The 26,176-nt window shown below is 37.5% G+C and overlaps 1 protein-coding gene across 1 annotated transcript in view; it reads right to left on the bottom strand.

Annotated features, from left to right (window-relative positions):
• FAM227B (family with sequence similarity 227 member B) overlaps positions 1–26,176 on the bottom strand; it is a 202,071-nt gene that overhangs the window by 17,027 nt on the left and 158,868 nt on the right. Inside the window, exons 11-12 of the mRNA XM_058541547.1 lie at positions 18,228–18,319; positions 14,233–14,393 (exon numbers count right to left, since the gene is read on the bottom strand). Of these exons, the coding sequence (XP_058397530.1) occupies positions 14,233–14,393; positions 18,228–18,319 (253 nt within the window). The remainder of the gene's footprint in view (positions 1–14,232; positions 14,394–18,227; positions 18,320–26,176) is intronic.

A 26,176-nucleotide genomic window follows, 5' to 3' on the forward strand; every position in this document is an offset into this window, starting at 1 on the left:
AACAAATATATGTGAGGCAAACACCAAAAGGAGTCAATTTGGCTTTTCCTTAAATACACAGGACTTCAGCTCTAAGCTAGGATAGGGTTTCTGCTTTCTGAAATCCTGGAGCACCTCACAGAATCACTCGGAGCCGTAAGCCGGCAGTGATTTTTATGGGGTGAATGCATAGTAACAGTGTGGGTTTTATTTACTTCCTCCTTTGCCTGCCTACTTCCTGGGAAAAGAAATGGGTTGGGTGAACACAAAATTACAATCTAGTCAATTTTTCATATTTACTTGAGATTGCTTTTTAGTCCTAAATTCTAAGCATTAAAAAAGCTATGGCTTTCCCATCTGATTTTTTTATTAACTAAAAACATATATAGCAAGAATATTTATTTTTTCAATGATCAAGATCATTTCAACTATTTGAAAATGAAGGTTTCTTCTCTTATTTGATACAAATTGGGCTTTACCACATTTATACTAAATTAAAAAAAAACCCCTGAACTCTTTCTAACTCTCAGGGATGAAAATCCCTCCCAGTCTCCCCCTAATTTTTCCTTTGAGCCATGTTTATAATCTGAGGTCCAAACTGTGGCTAAAAAATTGATATAAATCACTCCCTGGAACCTGATTACCTAAGGCAACTAAAGTCTTCTATTCATCTCATTAGTTAGTTTAATAACAAGTTTGCTGAATTGTGGTTTGTGCCTTGTGTATTTCATTAAAAAAAAAAAAGAAAAGAAAAACCCTAACCAGAACTTAAAACTGAGTCTGTAAGAAAAAAGAACCGGATCTTACAAGCAATTTTGTAATTGTCTCTGGCTCAAGGTGGCTGCAAAATGCTTACAACACGCGTGCACATACTTACCCATGTAAAACAAAACCCTTTTGTTCCTCAAGTTCTTAAAAAGAAAAAGTATGATGTTCATTCCCTCCCTCCCCTCTTTTTCTAAGTTGGCCCCACTCTTAACTGGCAGAGTTTGTGAAAGGAAGAAACCTAGCAACCTACTCAGCAAAGTTTAGAATAGCTTCAATTAAAAGTCATCTAAAAATAAAAACAAAACCTCCTTTTCTCTTCTAAGAGCAAAATTTAAATATTTGATGTGTCCTTTATCTTACGATGCCTCCAAGATGTTTTTCTGCTTATAAAGTGCTCTATTAAATGTCTTAAATATATTTTTAAAAATGTAAAATCTAGTCCTTTAAGGAATCCTTGAGAGCCTAGTAGGAGAGTTATTAGGTTATTTTAGGTAAATGACATATATTAGCATCAATGGGAATTAAGTAAAGGGAGTCCATGGATCAGAAATCTGGCTAGAAAAAGGCAATCAGAATTTTATACAGATTTAGGTTACTTACAAAGTTATTGACCTGGGGGCATGTACAGAGAGTGGTAAGCTTTCTTCTATGGATTGAAGCCATGCTGTATGGAGCAAAAGTCTGCATGATGCTGAAAGTAGTTTATCTCTGAGCAAAAATAAAACAAAATCAAATAAAACAAAACCAAGATAAAAGGGGAGAAAAAGTCCAACCAAAAAAAAAGAAAAATGTGAAGGAAAATTTAAGAGTTCAGCTGGGCAATTAACTTTGTTGGTAATTTTGTTGGATGGAAGACTAATGAATGGTTGAATAAGATAATATGTAATCTTAAGCCACTAAACTAAAATTAGAAGGCTATAAATGGCAAAGCAAAAGAAAGTTCTGTATATGTTGGCTGTCTTATATCTCAAGGTGACATCTCAAGTTCTGTGAATAGATTAAACTTTTCTTCTTACCCAAGACAGTGGTGTCCACAGCACTTTTTGTGCTGGTGGAAATGTTCCATATCTGCACTGCCCAATAGTCACATATGGTTAGTGAGCACTTGAAATGTGACTAGTGTAACTGATGAGCTGAATTTTTTCTTACACTTAATTTTATGAATTTAAATATGTTTAAATAACCACACATGGCTAGTGTCTACCATACTGGATCGTGCAGCTCTGAATGATGGAAAACATAATAAATACCTAACTATACGTACATATTTATATTTTAAATCTGGCTCTAAATAGTATATATTGCCATTTTACTTAACATTGTAAAATATCATTGAATGGATCACATACTAATCTTGGTTTTCTAAACCATCTGTCTTTCTAGTCAAAACTGTTAAGGTCTTTTTACTCAGAGAAGCTAGCAAGGTAAAAGAATAGTGAGGAAAAGAAAACTGCCTTTTATGGGATAATTCCACAAAACTGAGGTTACACAGTAAAAACTGATGGTCTACCTCTTAAAATAAATTATGTTCAGAATCTCCCCGAGGGTATTGTGACCTGCCTTTTTCACAGTCCAGTTTTTGACCTTGATGGGTCTTTTTGCACCTTTTGCCTTCTATGAGTTGGCAACTTGGACAACTGCTCTCTTATTTGCTTCAGGGTGAATATGTCTTTTCCTTTCACAACAGTAGCTCTCTGGGGTATGAGAGCCCAAGACAGAGTGGGCTGACCCCTCACTGTAACCTCCAGATGGTTATCAAAATTGACGTTGACAGGTGCCTCTTCTGCTTCAGTCGTTTCTACACTGCTGGCTTATTTCTTTGACTCCAGTTTCCCCAGTTCTACTCCCTCCTCTCTCTGCTTTACCCTTCTGGTGGGATTTCTCCAAGTCTTGGTACTGGATTATGTAGACCAATATAATTACAGAGAATAGTAGCAAGGAAGCAGACTTTCCTTTGGTGCTAGTTCCGTGGAGAAAAGCATCCTGGTGAACCTTCTTTCCATTTCTCTTCCAGACTAAGCCTCTGTTCAAGATACCCTTGTTCAGTACTCTAAGCACTTCATTTATGTTACAATTGTTGCTCTGATTGCTTCTAGAATAAGCAAAAAATTATACCCATTTCTCTAAAGAGTCCATCCACTTCCAGGCAAAGGAAGTGTACTTCCTTAGACCTTTGCAAGTGTCATCTTTCTTTTTTGTGTGCGTGTGAGGAAGATCAGCCCTGAGCTAACATCCATGCCAATCCTCCTCTTTTTGCTGAGCAAGACCGGCCCTGAGCTAACATCTATTGCCAATCCTCCTCCTTTTTTTCCCTTTTTCTCCCCAAGGCCCCAGTAGATAGTTGTATGTCACAATGGAACCTCCTAGTTGCTGCATGTGGGATGCCGCCTCAGCATGGCCGGAGAAACGGTGCGTGGGTGCGCGCCCAGGATCCGAACCCAGGCCGCCAGTAGCAGAGCGCGCACACTTAACCGCTAAGCAACGGGGCCGGCCGCCAAGTGTCATCTTTCTTAAAGGCAACTGAGCTGCAGCATTTAGACATTGAGGAGAGGGGAAGAAGAGAAACTGTTCAGGCAAGCATGGGAGGAAAGCTAGAAGAAGACTGTATCTTGGGTGGAGCCGACAAGCTTGTGGACAAGGTAGTCCATTAGACAATAAGTTACCTGAAGGCAGGGATTATAGTTATATCCTTAGCACATTACCCAGCACATAGTAGGTTTTTTGCAAATGTTTGTTAAATGAGACACAAGAAACAGTCTGAAGTCTGGAACCAGATAATGCAGGCATATTCAGGTAACGGGGCAGAATCAGACACTTACTAAGCAAGATTTGAGTATTTGGAAAATAATAATTAGAGCAGGCAACACATCTAGAATCCAAAATGAGGATTGGGGCAGAAGGGGAGAGCCCAGGCAAGGGCCAAGGGTAGAGATAAATGGGAGTGAACAGATGCAAAGAAGAGATTGCTGATAGACACATCCTAATCCACTGCATGAAACAGGTTTCCCCATATGCATCACATTTCCCCTTAAAAGCATGTTGTCAAGGCCATCATGTACCAGTAAGCACTTATATGCTGCACAATCCTTATAGAGACCACATTGGGCAGTACATTATCTGCCCAAACATATATTGTGGGCCTGCCTATATGGTCAATGAATTTTTTTCAGTCTCTCCTGTCTCTTACTTAGAAATTATCCATTATGTAGATCAATTTTTGTTAGCCTTCTTTGCATCTATTTGAACTCATGAAGTGGAGAAATAAGAACTACATAGGTACAGTGTATTTGTTTAGAACCACTCACCGTGGTTTAAAAAATTACATTTTTTAAAAATGTAATTCCTGTACATTTTTTTCTTTGCTTCCACTTAATTGACTATCAAGGATCCAGAAGAAAAGTAATGAGCAGTCAATGGATTGTTTACTCTGTAATGGTGAGAACAGAAACCAGCATCATTGTCCATGTGTTAAGTAATATTGTGAATAAACATACTTCTCAGGTTGGGTTTTCTGGGAAGCAGACTAAGAAATGGAAATCAATGTGCAGGAGGTTTATTAGGGAGTGCTCTTCGGATCAACATCTGTGGTATGCAAGGGAAGGAAGTAAAATTGGGCAAAGGGAGAACTTGAACTGTGATAACAGTCCCAGTGGAAGTCTAAGCTGACCTACAAGGGAGTTCTGAAGCTGGGATGACCCTTCAGAACTGTCCTGAGTTGGGGCATAGGGGCCCCAACCTTGAGGACCTTTATATATTACATTAGCCAATGGATGTGGGCTGCCCTGGGAAGGGGGCATGGTACAGTTATCTACTGCTGCATAACTAACAACCCCAAACTTAGTGACATAAACATCAACTGTCATTTATTATTATTATCCCTATAGTTCTGGGCGTTGACTGGGCTTAGGTAGATAGTTCTTAGATGGGGTCTCTCATATAGTTGCAGTCAGATGGTGGCTGGGGCTGGAGACATCTCAAAGTCTTCCTCACTCACATGTCTGGTGGCTAATGATGGCTGTGGCTCAACCTCAGCAATGGCTGCTAGCTGGAACATGGCCTCTCCATGTGCTCTGAGCTTCCTCCTCAGATAGCCAATGTTTCTAAGGGCATTCCAAGAGCAAAAGCAGAAGCTGTAAAGCCTTTTATGACCTAGCCTCAGAAGTCCCATTCTATTGGTTGAGAAAGATACAAATACCTGCCCATATTCAAGGGGAGTGGACACAGGTGCTACATCTTGATGGGAGATATCACATTGTAACAAGAGTGTGCAGGAAGGATGATACTGCTGTGACCACTTTTGAAAAACATAATCTGCCATAGGCCATGACCTTAAGCGAGGCCACTATCATCAGCTGAGGCAATCCTTGTAAGGTGTTGGCAACTGAGGGCTTTTTTGCCATCAGGATTCCTTCCCTGAGCAGCTGAAAACCAGAAGTGAATCTAGGCATTCAGAGTACCCACCATATATATTTTCCTGTCCTTGTGTTTGTTTTTTTTGCTTTATCTTTTCCAGCTTTATTGAGATATAATTGACATATAATATTGTGTAAGTTTAAGGTGTACAATACATTGATTTGATACACTTATATATTGCAAAATGATTACCATAGTAGTGTTAGTTATCACCTCCATCACCTCACATAATTACCACTTCTTTTTTGTGGTGAGAACATTTAAGATTTACTCTCCTAGCAACTTTCAAGTATATAATACAGTATGTTAAGTATAATCACCATGCTGTACATTAGATCCCCAGAACTTATTCATCTTATAACTGGAAGTTTGTCCCCTTTAACCAACATCTTCCCATTTTCCCCATCCCCTAGTCCCCGGCAACCTCCATTCTACTCTCTTTTTCTATAAGTTTGGCTTTTTTAGATTCCACATGTAAATGAGATCATACAGTATTTGTCTTTCTCTGTCTGACTTATTTCACTTAGCATAATGCTCTCAAGGTCCCTCCATGTTGTCGCAAATGGCAAGGTTTCCTTCTTTCTCATGGCTGAACAACATTCCGTTGTCTATATATACCAATTTTCTTTATCCATTCATCCATTGACAAACATTCAGGTTGTTTATCTTGGCAATTGTGAATAAGGCTGCAATGAACATGGGAGTGCAGATATCTCTTTGAGATCCTGTTTTCATTTCTTTTGGCTATGTACTCAAAACTGGGCTTGCTGGGTCACATAGCAGCTGTATTTTTAACTTTTTGAGGAACCTCCATACTGTTTTCCATAGTGGCTGTACGAATTTACATTCCCACCAACAGTGTAGAAGGGTTCCTTTCTCTCCACATCTTTGCCAACATTTATCTCTTGTCATTTTGATAATAGCCATTCTAACAGGTATGAGGTGATATCTCCTTGTGGTTTTGATTTGCACTTCACTGATGATTACTGATGGTGAGCACCTTCACATGTACCTGTTGGCCATTTGTGTGTCTTCTTTGAAAAACTGTCATTCAGTTTCTCTGCCCATTTTTTAATCAGATTGTTTGTTCTTTCACTATTGAGTTGTATGCATTCCTTTTATATTTTTCATATTAACCCCTTATCAGATATCTGATTTGCAAATATTTTCTCCCATTCAGTAGGTTGCCTTTTCATTTTGTTGATGGTTTCCTTTGCTGTGCAGAAGCTTTTTAGTTTAATGTAGTCCTGCTTAACTTTTGCTTTTGTTGCTTGTGCTTTTGGTGTCATATCCAAAAAATTGTTACCAAGATCAACATCAAGGAGCTTTTTCCCTATGTTTCCTTCCAGGAGTTTTATAGTTTCAGGTATTATGTTTAAGTCTGTAATCCATTTTGAGTTAATTTTTGTGAGTGGTGTAAAATAGGGGTCCAATTTCATTCTTCTGCATATGATTATCTACTTTTCCCTACATCATTTATTGAAGAGAGTATCCTTTCCCCATTAAGTATTCTTGGATCCCTTGACAAATATTAATTGACCATATATGTGAGGGTTTATTTCTGGGCTCTCCGTTCTGTTCCATTGGTCTATATGTCTATTTTATGCCAGTAAAACACAGTATACAACAAAACATCCAACCAGTATGTTGTATATTTTCATATATTTTCATGTTACTAATTAGCATTCTTTCATTTCAGCTTGAGGAACTCCTTTCAGCATTTCTTATAAGGCAGGACTAGCGGTGATGAACTCCCTCAGCTTTGTTTGTCTGGCAAAGTCCTCATCTTTTCTTCATTTCTGAAGGATAACTTAGCTGATTAGAGTATTCTTGGTTGGCATTTTCTTTCTTTCAGCACTTTGAATATATCATCCCACTCTCTCCTGACATGTAATGTTTCTGCCTAGAAATCCACTGATAGCCTCATGGAGTTTCCCTTGTAATTTTCTTTTCTCTTGCTGCTTTTAAGATTTTTTCTTTATTTTTGATTTATTTATTTTTGCCAAGGAAGATTCACCCTGAGCTAACATCTGTTGCCAATCCTCCTCATTTTTTGCTTGAGGAAGATTAGCCCTGAGCTAACATTTATGCCAATCTGCCTCTATTTTGCATGTGGGACACCAGCACAGCATGGCTGGTGAGTGGAGCAGGTCCACGGCTGGGATCCAAACCTGCGAACCTGGGCTGCTGAAGCGGAGCACATGGAACTTTAATAACCACTCGACCATGGGGCCCAGCCCTATTTTTGATTTTTGACAGTTTTATTATGATGTGTCCTGGAGAAGATCTCTTTAAGTTGAGTTTATTTGGTGACCTATGAGTTTCATGACCTTGGACATTCTAATCTCTCCCTAGATTTGGGAAGTTCTCAGCCACTATTTCTTTAATTAAGTTCTCTGCTTTCCTCTTCTTTTCTTGGATCTCCAATAATTTGCAGATTATTTTTTTTGATGGTATCCCACAAATCAAGTAGACTTTCTTCACTCTTTTTCATTCTTTTTTCTCCTCTGATTGGATAATTTTAAAAGTTTCTGTCTTCTAACTCACAGATTCTTTCTTTGCTTGATCCATTCTGCTGTTGATGCTCTCTATTGCATTTTTTTTTTTTTTTCCATTTTATTCATTGTATTCTTCAGTTCCAGAATTTCTGTTTGGTTCTTTTTAATGATTTATATCTCTTTGTTAAACTTCTCACTTTGTTCATGTATTGTTTTCCTGATTACACTGAATTGTCTTTCTGTGGTTTCTTGTAGCTCATTGAGTTTCCTTAAAACAGCTATGTTGAATTCTTTATTAGGTAAATTGAAATCTCCATGTCTTTGGGATCAGTTACTGGAAGATTATTGTGATCTATTGGTGGTGTCATGTTTCCTTGATTTTCACGTTCCTTGAAGTTTTCTGTTGCTGTCTTTGCATTTGAGGTAGCAGTCACCTCCTTTAGTCTTTGCTAACTGCCTTTGGGAGAGAAATACCTTCCATCTGCCCTGCTAGGGATTCCACAGCTTTCTCAGACTTTCTATGGATACACCTGGTCCACGCTTCTTGCTCCCTCTTGTGGCAGAATTACTAAGCTTATATCCTACTCTTGATCCTGCAACACCAGGCTGAGTGCTGACAGCCTCCCTTTTGTTTTCCCAAAGGTAGCACTAAAGGTCAAGTTTGTGGTCTTACCCTGGCCCACAGATTTGGGCTGGCACAGGCTTTCTGTGTGTACTCACTAGCCATTTGCCAAAGCTTGCTCTTGCCATTGCCATTGGGAGTGTGCACAGGGTGGGAGTGTGTGTAGGTGAGGTACATGGGGCACTGGGGGTGCCCATGGGCCAGTTGGGAGAATCCGTGGATGAGGTGTCTCCAGTGGCTCATGGGCAGTTTTCATGTTGGAGTCTATAACATGGTTTTTAGAATCTGCATCCCTCTAATGCCCTCTGAGAGTCCTATCTACCACTTTCCCAGCCTCTTCCCACTCCCCAAGTCATGCAGCTCACGATTAAGTACTCTAGATGGGGCAAGAGAGAAATGAGCCCCTTTGGCAGCAACCACACTGCTAGGGAAGCCAGGTACTCACTCACATGCTCTCACTTTCCCTCAAGCAAGAAATCATGGGCCAAGAAGATCTCTCTTGGCCCCAAGCTGTGCCACATTGGGGAGGGGTGAAGTCAAACTGTTCCCCTTACTCTCTCCAATGCATCCACACTCATATATTTTTTCTTCAGTGATGTGCTGAAACTTCTCTGCTGGAAACCTGGACTTCTACTTGTCCATAGGTGGAAGGTGATTGTCCGTACGTTGTCTTGTCTGTAGGTGATTCTTTATGACAGTGTCTTTGAGGAGAGCCTGGACTGTGGCCGAGAGGCTAGAGTGGGTTCACAGGCCACTACAGGGTCCATAGCTGGGACTGAAGTCTGTATGCCTGTTACCTGACATATGGGTGGGTGAGAGTCCTCTGGGGTCCCTCGGCAAATGGTGCTGGATCCCAGAGCTCCCACAAAGGCACTTTTATCCATGGATGGATGCCAAATTGCTGTTGTTGAGGCAGGGGACGTGAATGAGGGATGTCTTATTCAGCCATGATGCTGATGTCACTCCTGTCCCTGTGTTAAAAAATTTGGGGACCATGCATAGTTTTCTTGTCCCTATGTTTAACAATGCTGAGAATAAGCTAAAATAACTTAGATACTTGTTCCGGGAAATGCTTTCTCCTAAAAGATAAGACTTTGAACCAGATAAAATAGCTTACTCATCAAAGCTCACTTTAAGACCCTTGCTTCACTGGGCCCACCAATCCAAAATTATAGTATCATTAAACTTTGTCCAATCCTAAGCAGTTCTCTGCCTCAAAATCATACAACTCAGGCCCTAAAACCCCACGAATATTATCCCTGAATTGATCCATTTAAAACAGTACTAAAGCTCTGTTAAATTGGTGTTCCCTCCTACTACAATAAGTCTATTAAACTTAGCTTTACTTGGTTAACGTGCTATTCTGGTGGTCTTTTAGGGGAGCCAACGGCTGAGAATGGGAAAAATGGTGTCTATGCATTTTTTTTTTCTTAGTGTAGCCTCAGAAGAACCTGGTTCTTCAGTGAGTTGCCAAAATGAGAATGCTGTCATTTCAGGGAAAAATTGAGCTATTTATCAATTCAGCCACTGATGGTGTGAAAAGTCAAATTCCTCCAACAGAATCGTAAATCTCAGGATTCAAAGGGACTTGAAATTTATCTAGCCCAATCCATCTGCTTGATAAAGATGGAGAATAGGCTCAAATTAGAGTAAATTTTTTCCCTATAATGCTGAAGAGGCCCCTTCAGAGCAATTGAGGGTCTTAGGTTTCCTCTCTGCTTCCTCACGTCCCCTCTTCCTTCTCTTCCTTTCCCCAGGACCTGTTTTTCCTCTTTGCAGACAACTAGAGGAAATCTCAGCCTCCATCCTGTTTTGGTGGAGGGATTCTGTGTGGCCACAGGGCTTTTAGGGCTGGGTGTTTTCAACAAAAAGTATTTTTAAAAGACCTCCCATTCCAGGAAGCTAACATCTGGTTTCTATTATCTGAAAGGTCTCATTAACAGATAATATTGTGATGTCCACACCCCTATTTTTGTAGTTGAAGGAGGGTTAAATTTTTTTGGTACAATCTCATAACTACAGGAACAAACTTGCTAGCAGTGTAGGCTTTCCTATTCACTTCACCCTGAAAATTTTGGAAGAACTGAGGGAATAAAGTATTTTGTCTTGTCTTTAAGGGAAAAATAACTAGATGGGATGGTTCTGGATTAGAAGTTTTTTTGGACATTTGCCTTTTAGCTAATTTATCCTTTTAAAAATGTGATTACCAGACCCTTAATATGTATTAATTAACTTGAAATGTCACGGACTTGAAATGAAAAATACAACTGATAATAGTAACAACTCACAATTTGCTATTCACATTTTGGTCAGTGAGAAAAAAAAAATCTATGCATGCACATGTGACAAAGATTATTGGAAATCTTTTCATAAATAAAAGTGAAAAGAATTTGCACATGGCTCTAAAGAGTGTCTGCTGGCCTCCTACCATGTGAAGATGGAGTGTTCTGCAGAGCTGGTGACCTTTCCTGAGTCTCAGGGTTTCTTCCTTTTCTTTCTTCACTGTTGACTACTTGCTTCTCCCACATCACAGATAATTCACAACAGATGATTTCTTTGTATAGCTTTTATTTTTATGCTGGGATAAATGTTGACATATCCCACATTATTTTCAACTATAGAGTCTAATAATCCACCTCTGGACAGTTTTTACATGTTAAACAGTCTGCGTCTGTGTGTGTGATGGTGGGAGCACGTATTTATAGAAACACAACGCACTCATTATGACACTGCATCGAGTTCAGATAAATGTGAACATTCTAAACTCAAGTTAGAAATAGAGATACATCCTATAAACTTTTCTTTTTAACAAGACTCACGCAAACCACATCAACATTTTGTTCCTGAGGTTTTTTCTTTTTTAAATAATTTGTGTTTCGCTTGTAAAAAAATTATTAGACTTTTGGGTTTTTCTTTGTTAGTTTACTCTCAACACATAAAGGACTGGAGGCAGTTTACAAAAATACAGACTATATGATAAGCGAAAATTAGGAGCTCCAAATACATTTTGCACAAGATTCTGCACAGTTTAAAGATGCACTACAGCTTCAGCTCTGAGTCCTAGAAGTCAAAGCTTTCTCCTGTTTTATGTGGATGGTCATGAAATCTTAAATGTCTGAAGGAAAAACTGCTAAAGTTATTGAATGCAGGACCAACTGTAGAAATTTCAATTAACTACTTATCCTCAAATTTGAGGGACGTTATCATGTCATCCCTTCTTGTCCTCTGTTGATTTCTCTGCCTCTTACTACCTTTCTCCCAAACCATAATTGTGATTATCCTTAAAAGCCTAGAATATGCTCTTATCTTCTTCTGGGGCTACACATTCCCCAAGTAGACAATTAAGTACCAGAGTGTTCCAGGGCATTGGCTCTGAAACCAGACTGCCAAGGATAGACTGCAAATGCTGTCACTTACTCTAGTGTTCTCAGGCAAGTTACCTAACTTTCCCGTGCCTCAGTTTCCTTATCTGTAAAATAGAGACAATAATAGTACTATCTCAGAAGTTGACATGACAATTAAATGAGTTAATAAATGTAAAGTACTTAGAAACGGTGCTTGGTATACAGTAACTATTCAATAAATTTTTTAAAACATCATTTTGATAATGATGACTTCAATGACTTTATACCAATGACTCCCAAATTTCTATGTCTATGTCTGTCCTCTAATTTTGTTAGTTTTAATGATCATGTCAAATTTCGTTGAAAAATAAAATGAAATTTTGTCTTAGCTTTAGATAAAACCATGCTATACCCATCTATCAGACATTTATTTAACACCTATTGTAGGCTACTTTTTTTTCCAGTGTCAGAAATATAGAGGCAAATAATTCTTTGTTCTCTTTTGGGTGAGAAAAACACAATCAAAGATTGACATTTTTATAATCACAATAAAATTAGTTAAAAATAAAAGTAATCTATTATGAACATTTGTAGATACCTTTCAAATTTCACTTCTAAACATTACACTGCAACGTGATAAGTATTTGGATTGAGGTATGTATCGGCTATAAAAGTATTGAAGAGATTCACCTAAATCAGACTTTTGCTCAAACATTGTGAGTTATCTATTGACGTATAACAAATTATCCCCAAACTTGGCAGCTTAAAACTACAGACACTTATTGTTGCATAGCTTTTGGGGTCAGGAATCGGAGCACAGCTCAGCTGGATCCTTCTGGCTCAGGGTCCCTCACAGGCTGCAATCAGGGTGTGGGCAGGGGCTGCAGTGATCTCAAGGCTCAACTGAAGGAGGATCTGCCTCCAGGCTCACTCATGTGGTTGTTGGCAAGATTCGTTTCCTCACGGGTTGTTGGGACTAAGGGTCTCAGTTTCTTACTGGCTGTCAGCTGGAGGCCTTCCTCACTTCCCTGCCATGTAGGCTTCTCCACAGGGCAGCTCACAACGTGGTAGCTGGTCTCCCCCAGATGGCTCCGAGAGAGCAAGCAAGAAAGGTCAAGCAGGCCTGATGTTGGTCCTTTTGCAACTGAATCTCAGAAGTGACATTCCATTGTTTGCCATAGCCTATCTGTTAGAAGCAAGTCAAAGGCTCAGCTCAGACTCAGTGGAAGGAAATTACACAAGGGCATGAATACCAGAAGGTGGGGTCAATGGGGACCATCTTAGAGCCTGTCTACCTCAAAAACGATGAATTACATTTGTCTTTTTTATTATTTATCTCCTTCTCTGCCTTCTCTACTTTCTCCACTCCCTCCCTCTGTGTAGATGCACTCACTGCAAGATGTTGTCTTTCCACTCAGGAAAGCCATCGGACTCCAATAAGTCCAGAGAAAACTAATAAAAATATTCTATATTCTGGATAGATTCGATGTAAAATTTGAGTCAGAAAGAGATAAATTCAATGATCATACAGTCGTCACAGATAATTATGGGAAATCTGGACACAAATTTCATTAGCAGCTATCAATACGTTGGAGAAAACATTACTGGGCTCTGCCACCATCCACTAGTATCACGCTCAGAGAGAATTCTAGCCTGACTCTCTATGTCAGGAAAGCAGGCATGGCTCAGGAAATAGAAGACTCCGTTGCCAGCTCTACGGCATGAATCACCTGGACAAGCCACTAACCCTCTTTGTGCTTTGGTCTCCTCATCTGTACTGTGGCTGTGATGGGTGCCTGCACTGTCCACTGTCAACAGCACTCTTGACATTTCCCGTGATAATACTTAGGGGGATTTAATACAAGCTTTGAAACATTGCCAAGTGCTGATGAAAGTGAAGCATTGTTATCATTTTCCTCATCATTAGGGCTAGGAACATTTTTTCTTATCAGTGGGTATTACATTTTATGAGCTCAGAAAGCATCATGGAAAGTCCTATTACTTTCCAAAGGGTGATTGCTTTCAAATTTTTACAGAGTGAGACACTCTCCTAAAAGTTTCATGCTTTAGACCTCCACTTCTTCTTTTCCCCACCCCTGCTGCAACCAAGAGCTCCAATTTTATTTATATTAGATTTTACACATTAAGCTTTCTGATATTTTTCATTGGAACAAAGGTTTACACAGCTGAAACGTGATTGAAACTTTCCTCTGGAGAATCCTAGAAGCCCATGACCCACAGTTCTGACACACTTTTGAAACTGAACACTGAACAGTAAAGTTGCCAAGATTGTCTTTTACTACAGAGCTAACTATACCGTTTTTTTTTCTTAATTTTTATTTTTTGTTTATTGTAACTATACCGGTTTTTAAAGTTCCTGAGTTTTATGTTTGTTTTATTCTTATTAACACACAAAATCACAGCCTTAGTTCTAAAAGAGAAGATACTTTATTTAGCCAAACACACTACAAAAGTTTTGAACGTAATCAAATGCTAAATAAAAGCATTGGCTAAAAAATGCCTCAAATTTTTTTTCTTAATTGTGACAGAAAAAGTTTTAAATATTTTAGAAACAAATCATATTAAAGCAAAGCTTAAAAAAGGATATGGTTCTTGTAATATTTCAGTGAGTTTAAACTTGGTTTGTCTAGGGGCTTTGGAAATACCAGGTAGCTCATGCATTTTAAGATAATGTAGAATCAGGGGACTCTGACCTCCAAAATTGAAGAGCACACAGTTAAACTCTGGACCAGTGCTACTATAATGGGACTGTAAGGGGAAGAAAAAAATCAAGTCAGTTATTACTTTTGTGTATTTTTAAAGAACTCTAAATAAAATATAACTGCATTTTAACCATAAATATAATTATTATCTGGTATGATAAAATAAATAAATGAAAATTCTGCAAAGCATCATATTAAAGGAGTTTACAAAAATATGAGTCTATGAGTATGAGCAGTAAGGCTCTTCTCTCTTCTAGCCTTTTTATTAATCAGAAAACTTGAAGACAGGCCAATAGAGATTATTCTATCTGAAGAACTGAAAGAAAAAAGAATGAAGAAAATGAACAGAGCCCCAGAAAAAGGGGGAGAAAAAAAATATATGAAGAAATAATGACTGAAATTTTCCATATATTACAAAAAACACGTCCAAGAAACTTAACTGCAAGTAGGATAAATTCACACCTGGACACATCATAGTCAAAGTGTTGAAAGACAAAGACAAAAAGAAAAATCTCAAAAGCAGCAGGAGAAAAACAACATATAAGAGAACTGTAATAAGATTAACAACTGACTTCTCATCAGAACAAAGGAGACCAGAAAGTATTTCGATAACATAATCAAAGTTCTGATGGAAGATGCCATCAACCATGAATCTTATGTTAAGGAAATGATACCCATAAGTATAACTGCTCCACGATTTTATTATTGACTTCTTGTGGGATACAAGGTCAATATAGCAATTATTCATATGTTAAGTCATTCCTCAATTTTAGTAATGCCTAGATAAGAGATATATGATTGATTCCACTTCCTGTGGTGAAATAAGATTTTATTCTTATTTGCTTTTATTGATACATAAAGTTCTCTTGTTTTTCTCTTGCTTATGGTCACTTTTTCAATGCAATTGTTCATAGCTCCTCCAGAAGTATTTTAAGTATGGGTCTATCACAAACAAAAGCAATTCTTTGATGGTGAAAACAATGTCAATATCAGATGATTTTCTACGATGTAAACCATTTACTTCATCTTAATTTCCTATGACAATTTACATCAGGTTATATCTAGCCTGATCTTTAAACTGTATGCAAAACCAGAACAAGCTCCATCTAGATTAAAAGGAAATCTTTGCCTGTCTAGACAGACGTTCTATGACCCTTTTCCTGGCTTCTGCCTTGGGTATTGTAAGATAGAAAACTCTATCTTACTGAAGTTCTAGAAATAGACATTTCTGTTATTTTTCTGCAGTTATCAGTTTTTAAAATAGAAAAATCACAGTTCATAGCTCCTTCTTCCTCTGTGAGGATCCTTGATTTTTAAAAGATAGTTCAACCAGGTAAGACCAGAACTAGGTATTAAATGCAAACTCAGTGTTTTGCGGAACCTAAGCCATTTTGTCAGATACATTAAAGCAAAAGGTTTCCAGCTGCCCAAAGAACTCCTGCTAGAGACGTTCCAAACAGCCAAAAAATTAACAGCAGCTTCACTGCTTCCATTTACCCCCACAAAAGATAATGGCAGAAAACTGTCAGAGAACTTTAAGATTCCATAAAATAAGTCTTTTACAGCTAAAAGCAACTTATTACTAAATTTGAAGACCCAACCAATCCTACAAACTTTGGAAAGGTCACAAAGGATGAACTAAAAAGTCCAAGGGATGGTTTTGGTGTTCAATTTTTCTGTTAATTTATTAAAAGATAATTTCTGACAATGATTAGAAGGCTAAACTTTGATTTTTGAGGTTTGAATGTGTGTCCTGACAAAGCTCATATGGGTATCAGGAACCCATTGGCACCATTCAACATTTGGACAACCCTGGTGCTTAGAAAATTTTTCTTAATATTGAACTGAAATCTGTCCCCCTACAGTATTCATTTATTGGTAAAAGTAAAAACTTTTTACTTCTTTGTATTGGTAAAAAACTTTTTTGAGCCACACAGAAAAAGTCTAATCCTGCTTTCCTACAGTAGCTCTCTACATATTTGAAAACAGTTATTATGGCCTCCAGAGTCTTTTCTTTTCTAGTGGAAATAACTTTAAATATTTTGGCTATTGCTCAAAAAATATGGTTTCAGAAGATTTCATCATCCTGATTATTTTTGTTCAGAACACTTTGCTTGTCCCTTTTATAATGCAGGGCTCCGAAATGAACATAATATACAATTATTGTCTAAATAGCATAGAGTAGATCTCATATGTCTGTTTGTTTGTTTATTTATTTATTGTGAGGAAGATCAGCCCTGAGCTAACATCCACGCCAATCCTCCTCTTTTTTTTGCTGAGGAAGACCAGCTCTGACCTAACATTTATTGCCAGTCCTCCTCTTTTCTTTCCCCAAAGCCCCAGTAGATAGTTGTATGTCATAGTTTCACATCCTCCTAGCTGCTGTATGTGGGACCCGGCCTCAGCATGTCGGGAAAAGCAGTGCGTCGGTGAGCGCCCAGGATCCGAACCCAGACCGCCAGTAGCAGAGTGCACGCACTTAACCGCTAAGCCATGGGGCCGGGCCCACCTTATGTCTATTTAAATAGCCCAAGAATGTAGTAGATTTGGGGGTCAACAACATTCTACTGTTGACACGCACAGAGCTTACTGTTAAAAACAATTCCCAAATCTTTTCAAATGCCTCTAAGTCAAGGCTTTATGATCCTATACTTATGCAGTTGTAATTTTGGACCTTTATACTTTTTCCACAATAAAAGTTAATTTTTTAAGATCAGGCCTATTACTCTAGCCTGTTGTGAACTTTTGGCCATCCAATGTATCCAGCGTATATCTAATAAAAATGGCAACCACATTTTTATGCAAGTTGTTGATAAAATAGTCTGCACGGGACAGGGCCAGTGATGCAGCAGTATGGTGTGCTACCAAAGACACATCTGCAATTTGCTTCTCAGTTTTTAACAGTCTTCTGAAAAAGGTTATTCAGTCGGTTACAAATCCATCTGTCCATACTTCTTCAACTTGTCAACAAGGTATAAAAGACCATTTTTAGTGCTTGCTGAAGATCAGATACACAATTTCTGTTACATTTCCCTGATTTCGAAATATAGCAATATTTCCCTCCCCACCTCAAATGGTATGATATTGTGATCAATCCCAAATTGACTCCTAGAGATCACCAGTTTCTATCCTAAGTACTTACAAACATCCTCAGCAGCACTGTGAAGGTTGGAAGAGACTCTATATACCTGAATTATGAATACTGACTTTCAGAAAGTGGTTTTTATATAGGCATGATTTAAAATTGAAAATAATGGTCAGACTTGACTAGATAATTCCGACAAAATTTTAGCAATAAAGACTGCAACAGATTTAAAACCTAATTGTCTAACAAGAGATCAAATTCAGAATTTTAAGCCAATAACCTTATCAAATCTTGGCTAAAGCAAAACAAGGTGGCAAGTCCATAGGATCTCTATTTGGGAGACACCTTCAGGAACTACTAACTCCAGGAGAAACTAAGCATTCAAGATTTAAGAGTAACAGTATCTACATGTGGTCAGTTATTTTAGAACCCTGGGTTAAGAGTTGGGGACAGGTCAACCCTTGCTGAAAACTCCTTTGAAGTTTTCCCTGCAATTTTGACTGATGCTTATTGAGATCAGAGCCATGTTTGTATGTCAACCCAAAGAAAAGCAGAGCCAGAAGTGTGAGGAAAAGATAAATGCTATTTTTTTCCAATAGAGATGGGATGTTTTCAGAAAAAAATAAGACTTTTTAATATTAAGATTAACCTCTCCAATAAATCTCTTTTAATTATTAAATTTTTTCTAAAATATATATCAAGAATGTAATAACCAAAATGGCCTATGTGAAGCTGTTCAATTAATTATATCGCAAATTAAAGAAGAACACTTTTTATAATTATTGTACTTCAAACCTTTGTTGTTAGTCTTGATAATCTTGGATCTTTCTTGGATGTGGACACTGTATACGCTCTTGGGTTCTTCAAAATTTTCACCATGTTGAAGTCTATAGTTAAAACAGAAAATAAAATGTTTTCTTAAATTCTGGGCTTTTTTCTTCACACAAAGGCATGATACCCCTTCTTTCTCCTAGAAATGTACCCTAAACACGGAGAGAGGTAAAGATGGATGAAAGACTGTTAGGATATTGTTACAGCTTGCCCCAGGCAGAGGAAATGAATATTCCATCTCATTTTTACTTAATAGGGCTTTAGAGTTTATCAAATTCATTCACTTACATTATCTCATGTCATCCTTATAAACCATTAAGTAACATTTTTTTTTTTTTTTTTTTTTTGTGAGGAGGACTAGCCCTGAGCTAACATCTGATGCCAATCCTCCCCTTTTTTCTTGAGGAAGATTGGCTCTGGGCTAACATGCATGCCCATCCTCCTTTACTTTATATGGGACGCCACCACAGCATGGTTTAGCAAGCGGTGCATCGGTGTGCGCCTGGGATCCGAACCTGCGAACCCCAGGCTGCTGCAGCAGAGCGCGCGCACTTAACCACTGCGCCACCGGGCCGGCCCCAAGCTAAGTAACATTTTCCACAATTTACAGATGAGAAAACTAAAGTGCAGGAAACTCTACGACTTGCTCTAAGCTACCATTTATTAAGAGTAGAGGGAGAGGATGCAGACCTAGGTCTTTTGCTTCTGAGTCCAGAGCTCTTTCCATGACCCTCTAGTTAAATGCAATAGGAGGTTTGAGCCTCTGCATGTTAGAGTCCACCTTTCCATATACTGACAACACACCCAGATAAGGAAAGATGTGGTAATTTTTCCTTGCAACCAGCATGAATATACATGTAGGTACCCAGGAAATCTCACCATGTCTTAAAGGAAAGGAGAACCATATGATTTAATCAGCCATATCAATCAGTCTAAAAGCACAGTTACTTATTACAGATATCTTAACAGAGAGCAGAGAAAACAGTGATCTCAGAAGTTTGTACTAGATTCGGGCACTGATTATTATTACTAGTTACCAGGTAGACTAATCATATCTAGAGGTTGTGATGTCGATGACAAACCTAGAAGAATTGAGGAAAGTCACTTGGATTGATCTTTGACATCAGACATTAAAAGATATTAGATATTAGCCTGAAATACTAGAGGCAAGTAGGCATTTATCTCTGGCTGAGATTAAAAAATTGGTTAGCAAGGAACCTGCATTTTAAATTTCTGAATGGAATCAAGGTTAGATTAAGTTGAAGTTAGAATGGGCAAGAAAGGTAATAAACCATATAATTTCTTCTCTTTAAAACTTGTTCAAAAGCATATAACCCCTTATGGAGGGGAATCTGGCAATATCTACCAAAAATACAGATATATTAAACCATCAACGAAACGAAAAGACAACCTAACAATTGGGAGAAGATATTTGCAAACCATACATCTGATAAGGGCTTAATCTCCAAAATATATAAAGAACTCATGCATCTCAACAACAAAAAAACTAACAACCCAATTAAAAAATGGGCAAAAGACCTGAACAGGCATTTCTCCAAAGAAGATATACAGATGGCCAACAGACACATGAAAAGATGTTCAAAATCACTAACTATCAGGGAAATGCAAATCAAAACTACAATGAGATATCACCTCACGCCCGTCAGAATGGCTATAATTAACAAGACAGGAAACAACATGTGTTGGAGAGGATGTGGAGAGAAGGGAACTCTCATACACTGCTGGTGGGAGTGCAAACTGGTGCAGCCACTATGGAAAACAGTATGGAGATTCCTCAAAAAAGCAAGGATAGAACTACCATATGATCCAGCTATTCCACTGTTGGGTATTTATCCAAAGAACTTGAAAACACCAATTTGCAAAGGTACATGCACCCCTGTGTTCATTGCAGCGTTATTCACAATAGCCAAGACTTGGAAGCAACCTAAGTGCCCATCAAGGGATGAATGGATAAAGAAGATGTGGTATATATACACAATGGAATACTACTCAGCCATAAGAAATGATGAAATCCAGCCATTTGTGACAATGTGGATGGACATTGAGGGTATAATGCAAAGTGAAATAAGTCAGAGGGAGAAGGTCAAATACCGTATGATTTCCTTCATTAAGTAGTAGATAATAACAACAATAAACAAACACATAGGGACAGAGATTGGATTGGTGGTTACCAGAGGGGAAGGGGGGAGGGAGGAGGGTGAAAGGGATAATTCGGTACATGTGTGTGGTGATGGGTTGTAATTAGTATTTTGGTGGTGAACATGATGTAATCTATGCAGAAATAGAAGTACAATGACGTACACCTGAAATTTTTACAATGTTATAAACCAATGTTACTGCAATAAACAAAAAATTAAAAACAAAACAAAACAAAAAAAACACAAAAATACAGATATATTTTCCTTTGACTCAGCAATCCCTCCTCTGAGAATATATCCTACACAATCTCTTACATAAGTATGAAAGAACATATGTACAAGTTTATTGCTTCTGGTATAATTTGTAGAGTTTAGAGATTAAAACAACCAATGTATTTAGCAGTCAAGTACTGGTTGAATAAATTAAGGCACCCCCATTTGATGGGATAATATGTAGTTGTAAAAAGAAATGAGGAAGATCTCCATACTGATGTGAAGATATCTACAGGACATGGCATTAAGTGATGAAAGCAAGGCGCTGAACAGTGAATAGAGCATATTATTTAATTGAATGTATACAGTAGCTACCTTTAGTGTAAAAGGGAGAGAATAAGAATAGCTATTTTATTTGCCTTCACTTGTATAAAGAAATACTGGAAAAATAAACAAGAAACTAATGAAAATATTCTCTTTGGGAGGAATAATTTAAAAAAATAAAACTTGCTCTGTATTGAATCATTCTTAAATACATATTTAGGTGATATTACTTAATTTATAGTCTGTATGAACAGATATTAATAATAAAAGGACCTCACCTTCATGTCCACTGTACCCACAATAAAAACCTGACTTTGCAGATCACTTGACCTTAGCTGTAGAATTATGGCAAACAGGTCATATACATTAATATCAGGCAAAGATTCTGAGCTGAGAGTAATAGTAATAGACACAAAAAGTAAGAAATAAATGAAAAACACGAAGCAAAAAAATTTTAGGGGTAAAAGAGTCAAAGAAAAAAATTGCAAAAAATCCTACAGAAGAGAAAACCCCCAGCCAGCTACAATAAGAGTAATAAGTAGCCATAAAATTACTATATTTACCAGTTTTTTCTCCCTACATTCCTCTAATCCATTCATTTATTTTAGGTAAAAATATTAATTTTCCCCCTGATTATAGTTTTCATATCTCCTTTATTCTCAGAATCTCTGAAAGCTTGGGAAAATCACCAGAAACACCAAAAATAACTCTGAAAAAAAATTATAAGAAAGTGTTTCTCAACTGTTCTTACTAAGTCTTCAGAAATTTCACTAGTGATAAAATATTCCAGTCTTACTCTGCTTGCATTAGGAAAATTTTGTTTCTATAATTATCCGCTATTTATTTTAGGGATGTTATCTCCCTTAAAAGGGAGACACTTACGCAACTAAGTATGGCTATCTCTATCCACTTCTGCAGTTTTTATTCTAATAGGCTTTCTGAGATGCAAATAACTCATATATTTTGGCAAAATTAAAGTTAATGCAGGCCATATATATTAATAAAATTATTGAATAAACTATAAAAACAGAAAAAGCATTACTCAGAGACCTGCTGTAGATACAGATATAGATATCTAACTTAAATTAGAACTACTCTCAGAAAGAGACTTTCATCTAGTACTGAAATGGAAGGGGAAATAAAGAAAAGAGAAAATACAGGGAGTCATTATGCAAAATGTATGTGATCTGAACACATAAGAAATAAATCATAAATGCAATTTTGTTTCAGTAATACAGAAAAATGATAAAATTATTTCAAAGTATTGCACACCCATGAGTCTCTTCTTACTGTTTTATTGTGTATGTTTTCTTACCATGCTTCCCAGATCTTTTCAGATCCTTATACACATACTTCCCCAAGTCCCTTCGATCTCACCATCTGCAGGCCCAGTCACTGGTTGTGTAAATATTAGGCCTCAAACAAGTTACATCTGTCTACATACCTACATACAGAACCATCCTCCCACCTCTCTATATGCAATTCGTGTTTTAAATTGGCAAATTGAAGCATTAAACACTTCTTCACAATGCTCTAAAGTAAAATTAAATTTCTTCTCCTAGTAATGTTAACATAATACATATAATTGTGAATAACCTCATATAGAGGTTATGGAGTTCAAGTGCTTATAAATGCACTTTATTAACTGTGAAATGCTTTGTACATGTAAGGTATCACTAGCATCCTTGGATTTTACCAACTTGGAACTAAATTTAGTATATCCAAGAACACGAAGATTTTATGTATAATAAAATAGTGATTCATATCACATTTGGTTCCCAAGGAAAATACCATATTATTACTGTATTTTAGCATTTTTGGAAGGTTACTTTTTTCTATTACTTCTTACTATGAATTATATCTGTATCTTTAAGGACTAAATCATTGTTCAGACAAGTTATAGATGCAAGACATAAGTGAATGGTTTTTAAAGTACTTCTATGGTTTTTGCATAAAGAGCTAAGGGACAAGTATCTGAAATAAGGAACTGGTGCATTTATGAACTAAGATTCTGTGGAGCCAAACATTACAAACGTATTGTGAAGCAGAATAGCTTTTAACCTTGACTACATCAAAGGTGTTGTTAAAGAAAACTGGACCCATTTTAAGTCTTTCCTGTACAGCAGAAAACATTTAAAAAATCACACACACAAAAAAAAACACTAAATGGGTTCTGGAGCAAAAATTGGAACATATTGTCTGGCAAATTACTTTTTTCCATCATATGTAAATTTATCTACGTAAGAACTTTTAAAAAGATATAAAGATTAAGCCCAATTTCATTGCACATGGTAGTACAAACTATGCTTGTTGAAAATAATAAAATTAAAAGGAATTGAAACTATCTTTATTTTATAACCAAGTCTTGACAGTCTTTTCCGGTGTCATAAAAACCCTTTGCATTCTTCAGATTAGTGATTGTAGGAACTTATTATTATTATCTTTGTTTTTTATTTATTTTTTTTTGTGAGGAAGATCAGCCCTAAGCTAACATCCATACCAATCCTCCTCTTTTTGGTGAGGAAGACTGGCCCTGAGCTAACATCTGTGCCCATCTTCCTCTGCTTTATATGGGACACCACCACCGCATGGCCTGACAAGCAGTGCTTCGGTGTGCGCCCAGGATCTGAACCCAGGCCACCAGCAGTGGAGCGTGCACACTTAACCGCTATGCCACGGGGCCAGCCTCCAAGGAAGTTATTATTGATGGGTTGTATGTTGAAACCATGTTCCCAACTTTCCATATCTAAAAATATCCTATAAAAGAGAAGGCCAGGAGCCAGCCCTGATGGCCTAGTGGTTAAAGTTCCACGCGCTCTGCTTCAGCAGCCGGGGTTCGATTCCCGGGCACAGAATCACACTACTCATCTGTCATTAGCCACGATGTGGCAGCAGCTCACATAGAAGAACTAGAGGGACTTACACTAGAATATACAACTGTGTACCAGGGCTTTGGGGAGGGAAAAAAAGAAAAAAAACTCAGACGTTAGCTCAGGGCAAATCATTCCCAGCAAAAAAAAAAAAGAGGGAGAACTTGATGAAGAGTTCAAAATAACAGTCATTAAGATGCACACTGAGGTCAAGAGAAAAATGCATGAACAAAGTGAGAATTTCAACAAAGAGATAGAAAATACCAAAAAAAAATCACATGGCTGGGGGCCAGCCCTGTGGCTTAGCGGTTAAGTGCACATGCTCCACTGCTGGCGGCCCAGGTTTGGATCCCCGGTGCGCACCGATGTACTGCTTGGCCAGCAATGCTGAGGCTGCGTCCCACATGCAGCAACTACAAGGATGTGCAACTATGACATACAACTATCTACTGGGGCTTTGGGGAGAAAAAGGGGAAAAAAACGAGGAGGATTGGCAATAGATATTAGCTCAGGGCCAGTCTTCCTCAGCAAAAAGAGGAGGATTGGTATGGATGTTAGCTCAGGGCTGATCTTCCTCACAAAAAAAGAAAAAAAATCACATGGCTGAAGAATACAACAACTGAACTGAAAAATACACTAGAGGAGTTTCAACAGCAGACTAGATGAAGAAAGGATCAGCAAATTTGAAAACAAAGCAGTGGAACTCACTCAATCAGAGCAGCAAAAAGAAAAAAAAATAAAAAAGAGTGAAGATAGCTTAAGGGACTTATGTGATAAGATCAAGCAGACCAATATTTACATTATAGGGGTCCCAGAAGGAGCAGAGAGAGAGAAAATTTATTTGAAGAAATAATAGCTGAAAACTTCCCTAATCTGGGGAAGGAAACAGATATCCAGATCCAGGAAGCCCAGAGAGTTCCAAATAAGGTGACTCCAAAGAGACCCACACCAAGACACATTATAATTAAGTTGTTAAAAGTAATAGACAAGGAGAGAATCTTAAAAGCAGCCAAGAGAAAAACAACTTTGTATGTACAAGGAAACCCTCATAAGACTCAGCAGTTTTTTCAGCAGATACTTTGCAGGCCAGAAGGGAGTGGTGTGATATATTTAAAGTACTGAAAGAAAAAAAATTGCCAACCAAGAATACTCTACCAGGCAAAGTTGTCCTTCAGAATTGAAGGAGAGATAAAGAGTTTCCCAGACAAGCAAAAGCTGAAGGAGTCCATCACCACTAGACTGGCCTTACAATAAATGTTAAAGGACCTTCTTTAAACTGAAATGAAAGGGCACTAATTAGTAACAGGGAAACATATGAAGGTATAAGTCTCACCAGTAAAGGTAAATATATAGTAAAATTCAGAATAATCTAATGTTGTAAAGGTGATGAGTTAACCACTTATAAATCTAGTATGAAGGTTAAAAGACAAAAGTGGTAAAAAACTATAACTACAATAATTTGTTAATAGATGCACAAGATAAAAAGAAATTGTGACATCAAAAACATAAAACACAGAGGGAGAAGTAAAAATGTAGACTTTTAGAATGAGTTTGAACTTAAGTTGTTATCAAGTTAAAATAGACCGTTTTAAAGATAAGTTGTCTTATGTAAGCCTCATGGTAACCATGAAGCAAAAACTTATAGTAGATACACAAAAGATAAAGAGAAAGGAATCTAAACATACCACTCAGAAAATCATCAAAGCACAAAAGAAGAGAGCAACAGAAGAAAGGAACAAAACAATTATGAAGCAGTCAGAAAACTATTAACAAAATGGCAGTAAGTACATACATATCAATAATTACTTTAAATGTAAATGAACTAAATTCTCCAGTCAAAAGACACACAGTGCTTAAATGGATTAAAAAAAAAAAGACCTATCTATGTGCTGCCTACAAGAGACTCACTTCACATGTAAGGACACACACAGACTGAAAGTGAAGGATGAAAAACGATATTCCATGCAAATGGAAACCAAAAGAAAGCTTGGGTAGCTATACTTATATCAGACAAAATAGACTTTAAGACAAAGACTGTAATAAGAGACAAAGAAGGCCATTATATAATGATAAAGTGGTCATTCCAACAAGAAGATAAAATATTTGTAAATATTTATGCACTCAACATAGGAGCACCTGAATATATAAAGCAAATATTAACAGACTAAAGGGAGAAATGGACAGCAGTACAATAACAGTAGGAGACTTTAATACTCCACTTGTGTTGATGGATAGATCATCCAGACAGAAAACCAGTAAGGAAGCACTGGCCTTAAACTACATGTTAGACTGGATGGACTTAGACATATATAGAACATTCCATCCAAAAGCAATAGAATACACATTC

The sequence above is a fragment of the Diceros bicornis genome, chromosome 5 (genome assembly GCF_020826845.1).
Source record: "Diceros bicornis minor isolate mBicDic1 chromosome 5, mDicBic1.mat.cur, whole genome shotgun sequence".
Classification (NCBI taxonomy): Eukaryota; Metazoa; Chordata; class Mammalia; order Perissodactyla; family Rhinocerotidae; genus Diceros; species Diceros bicornis.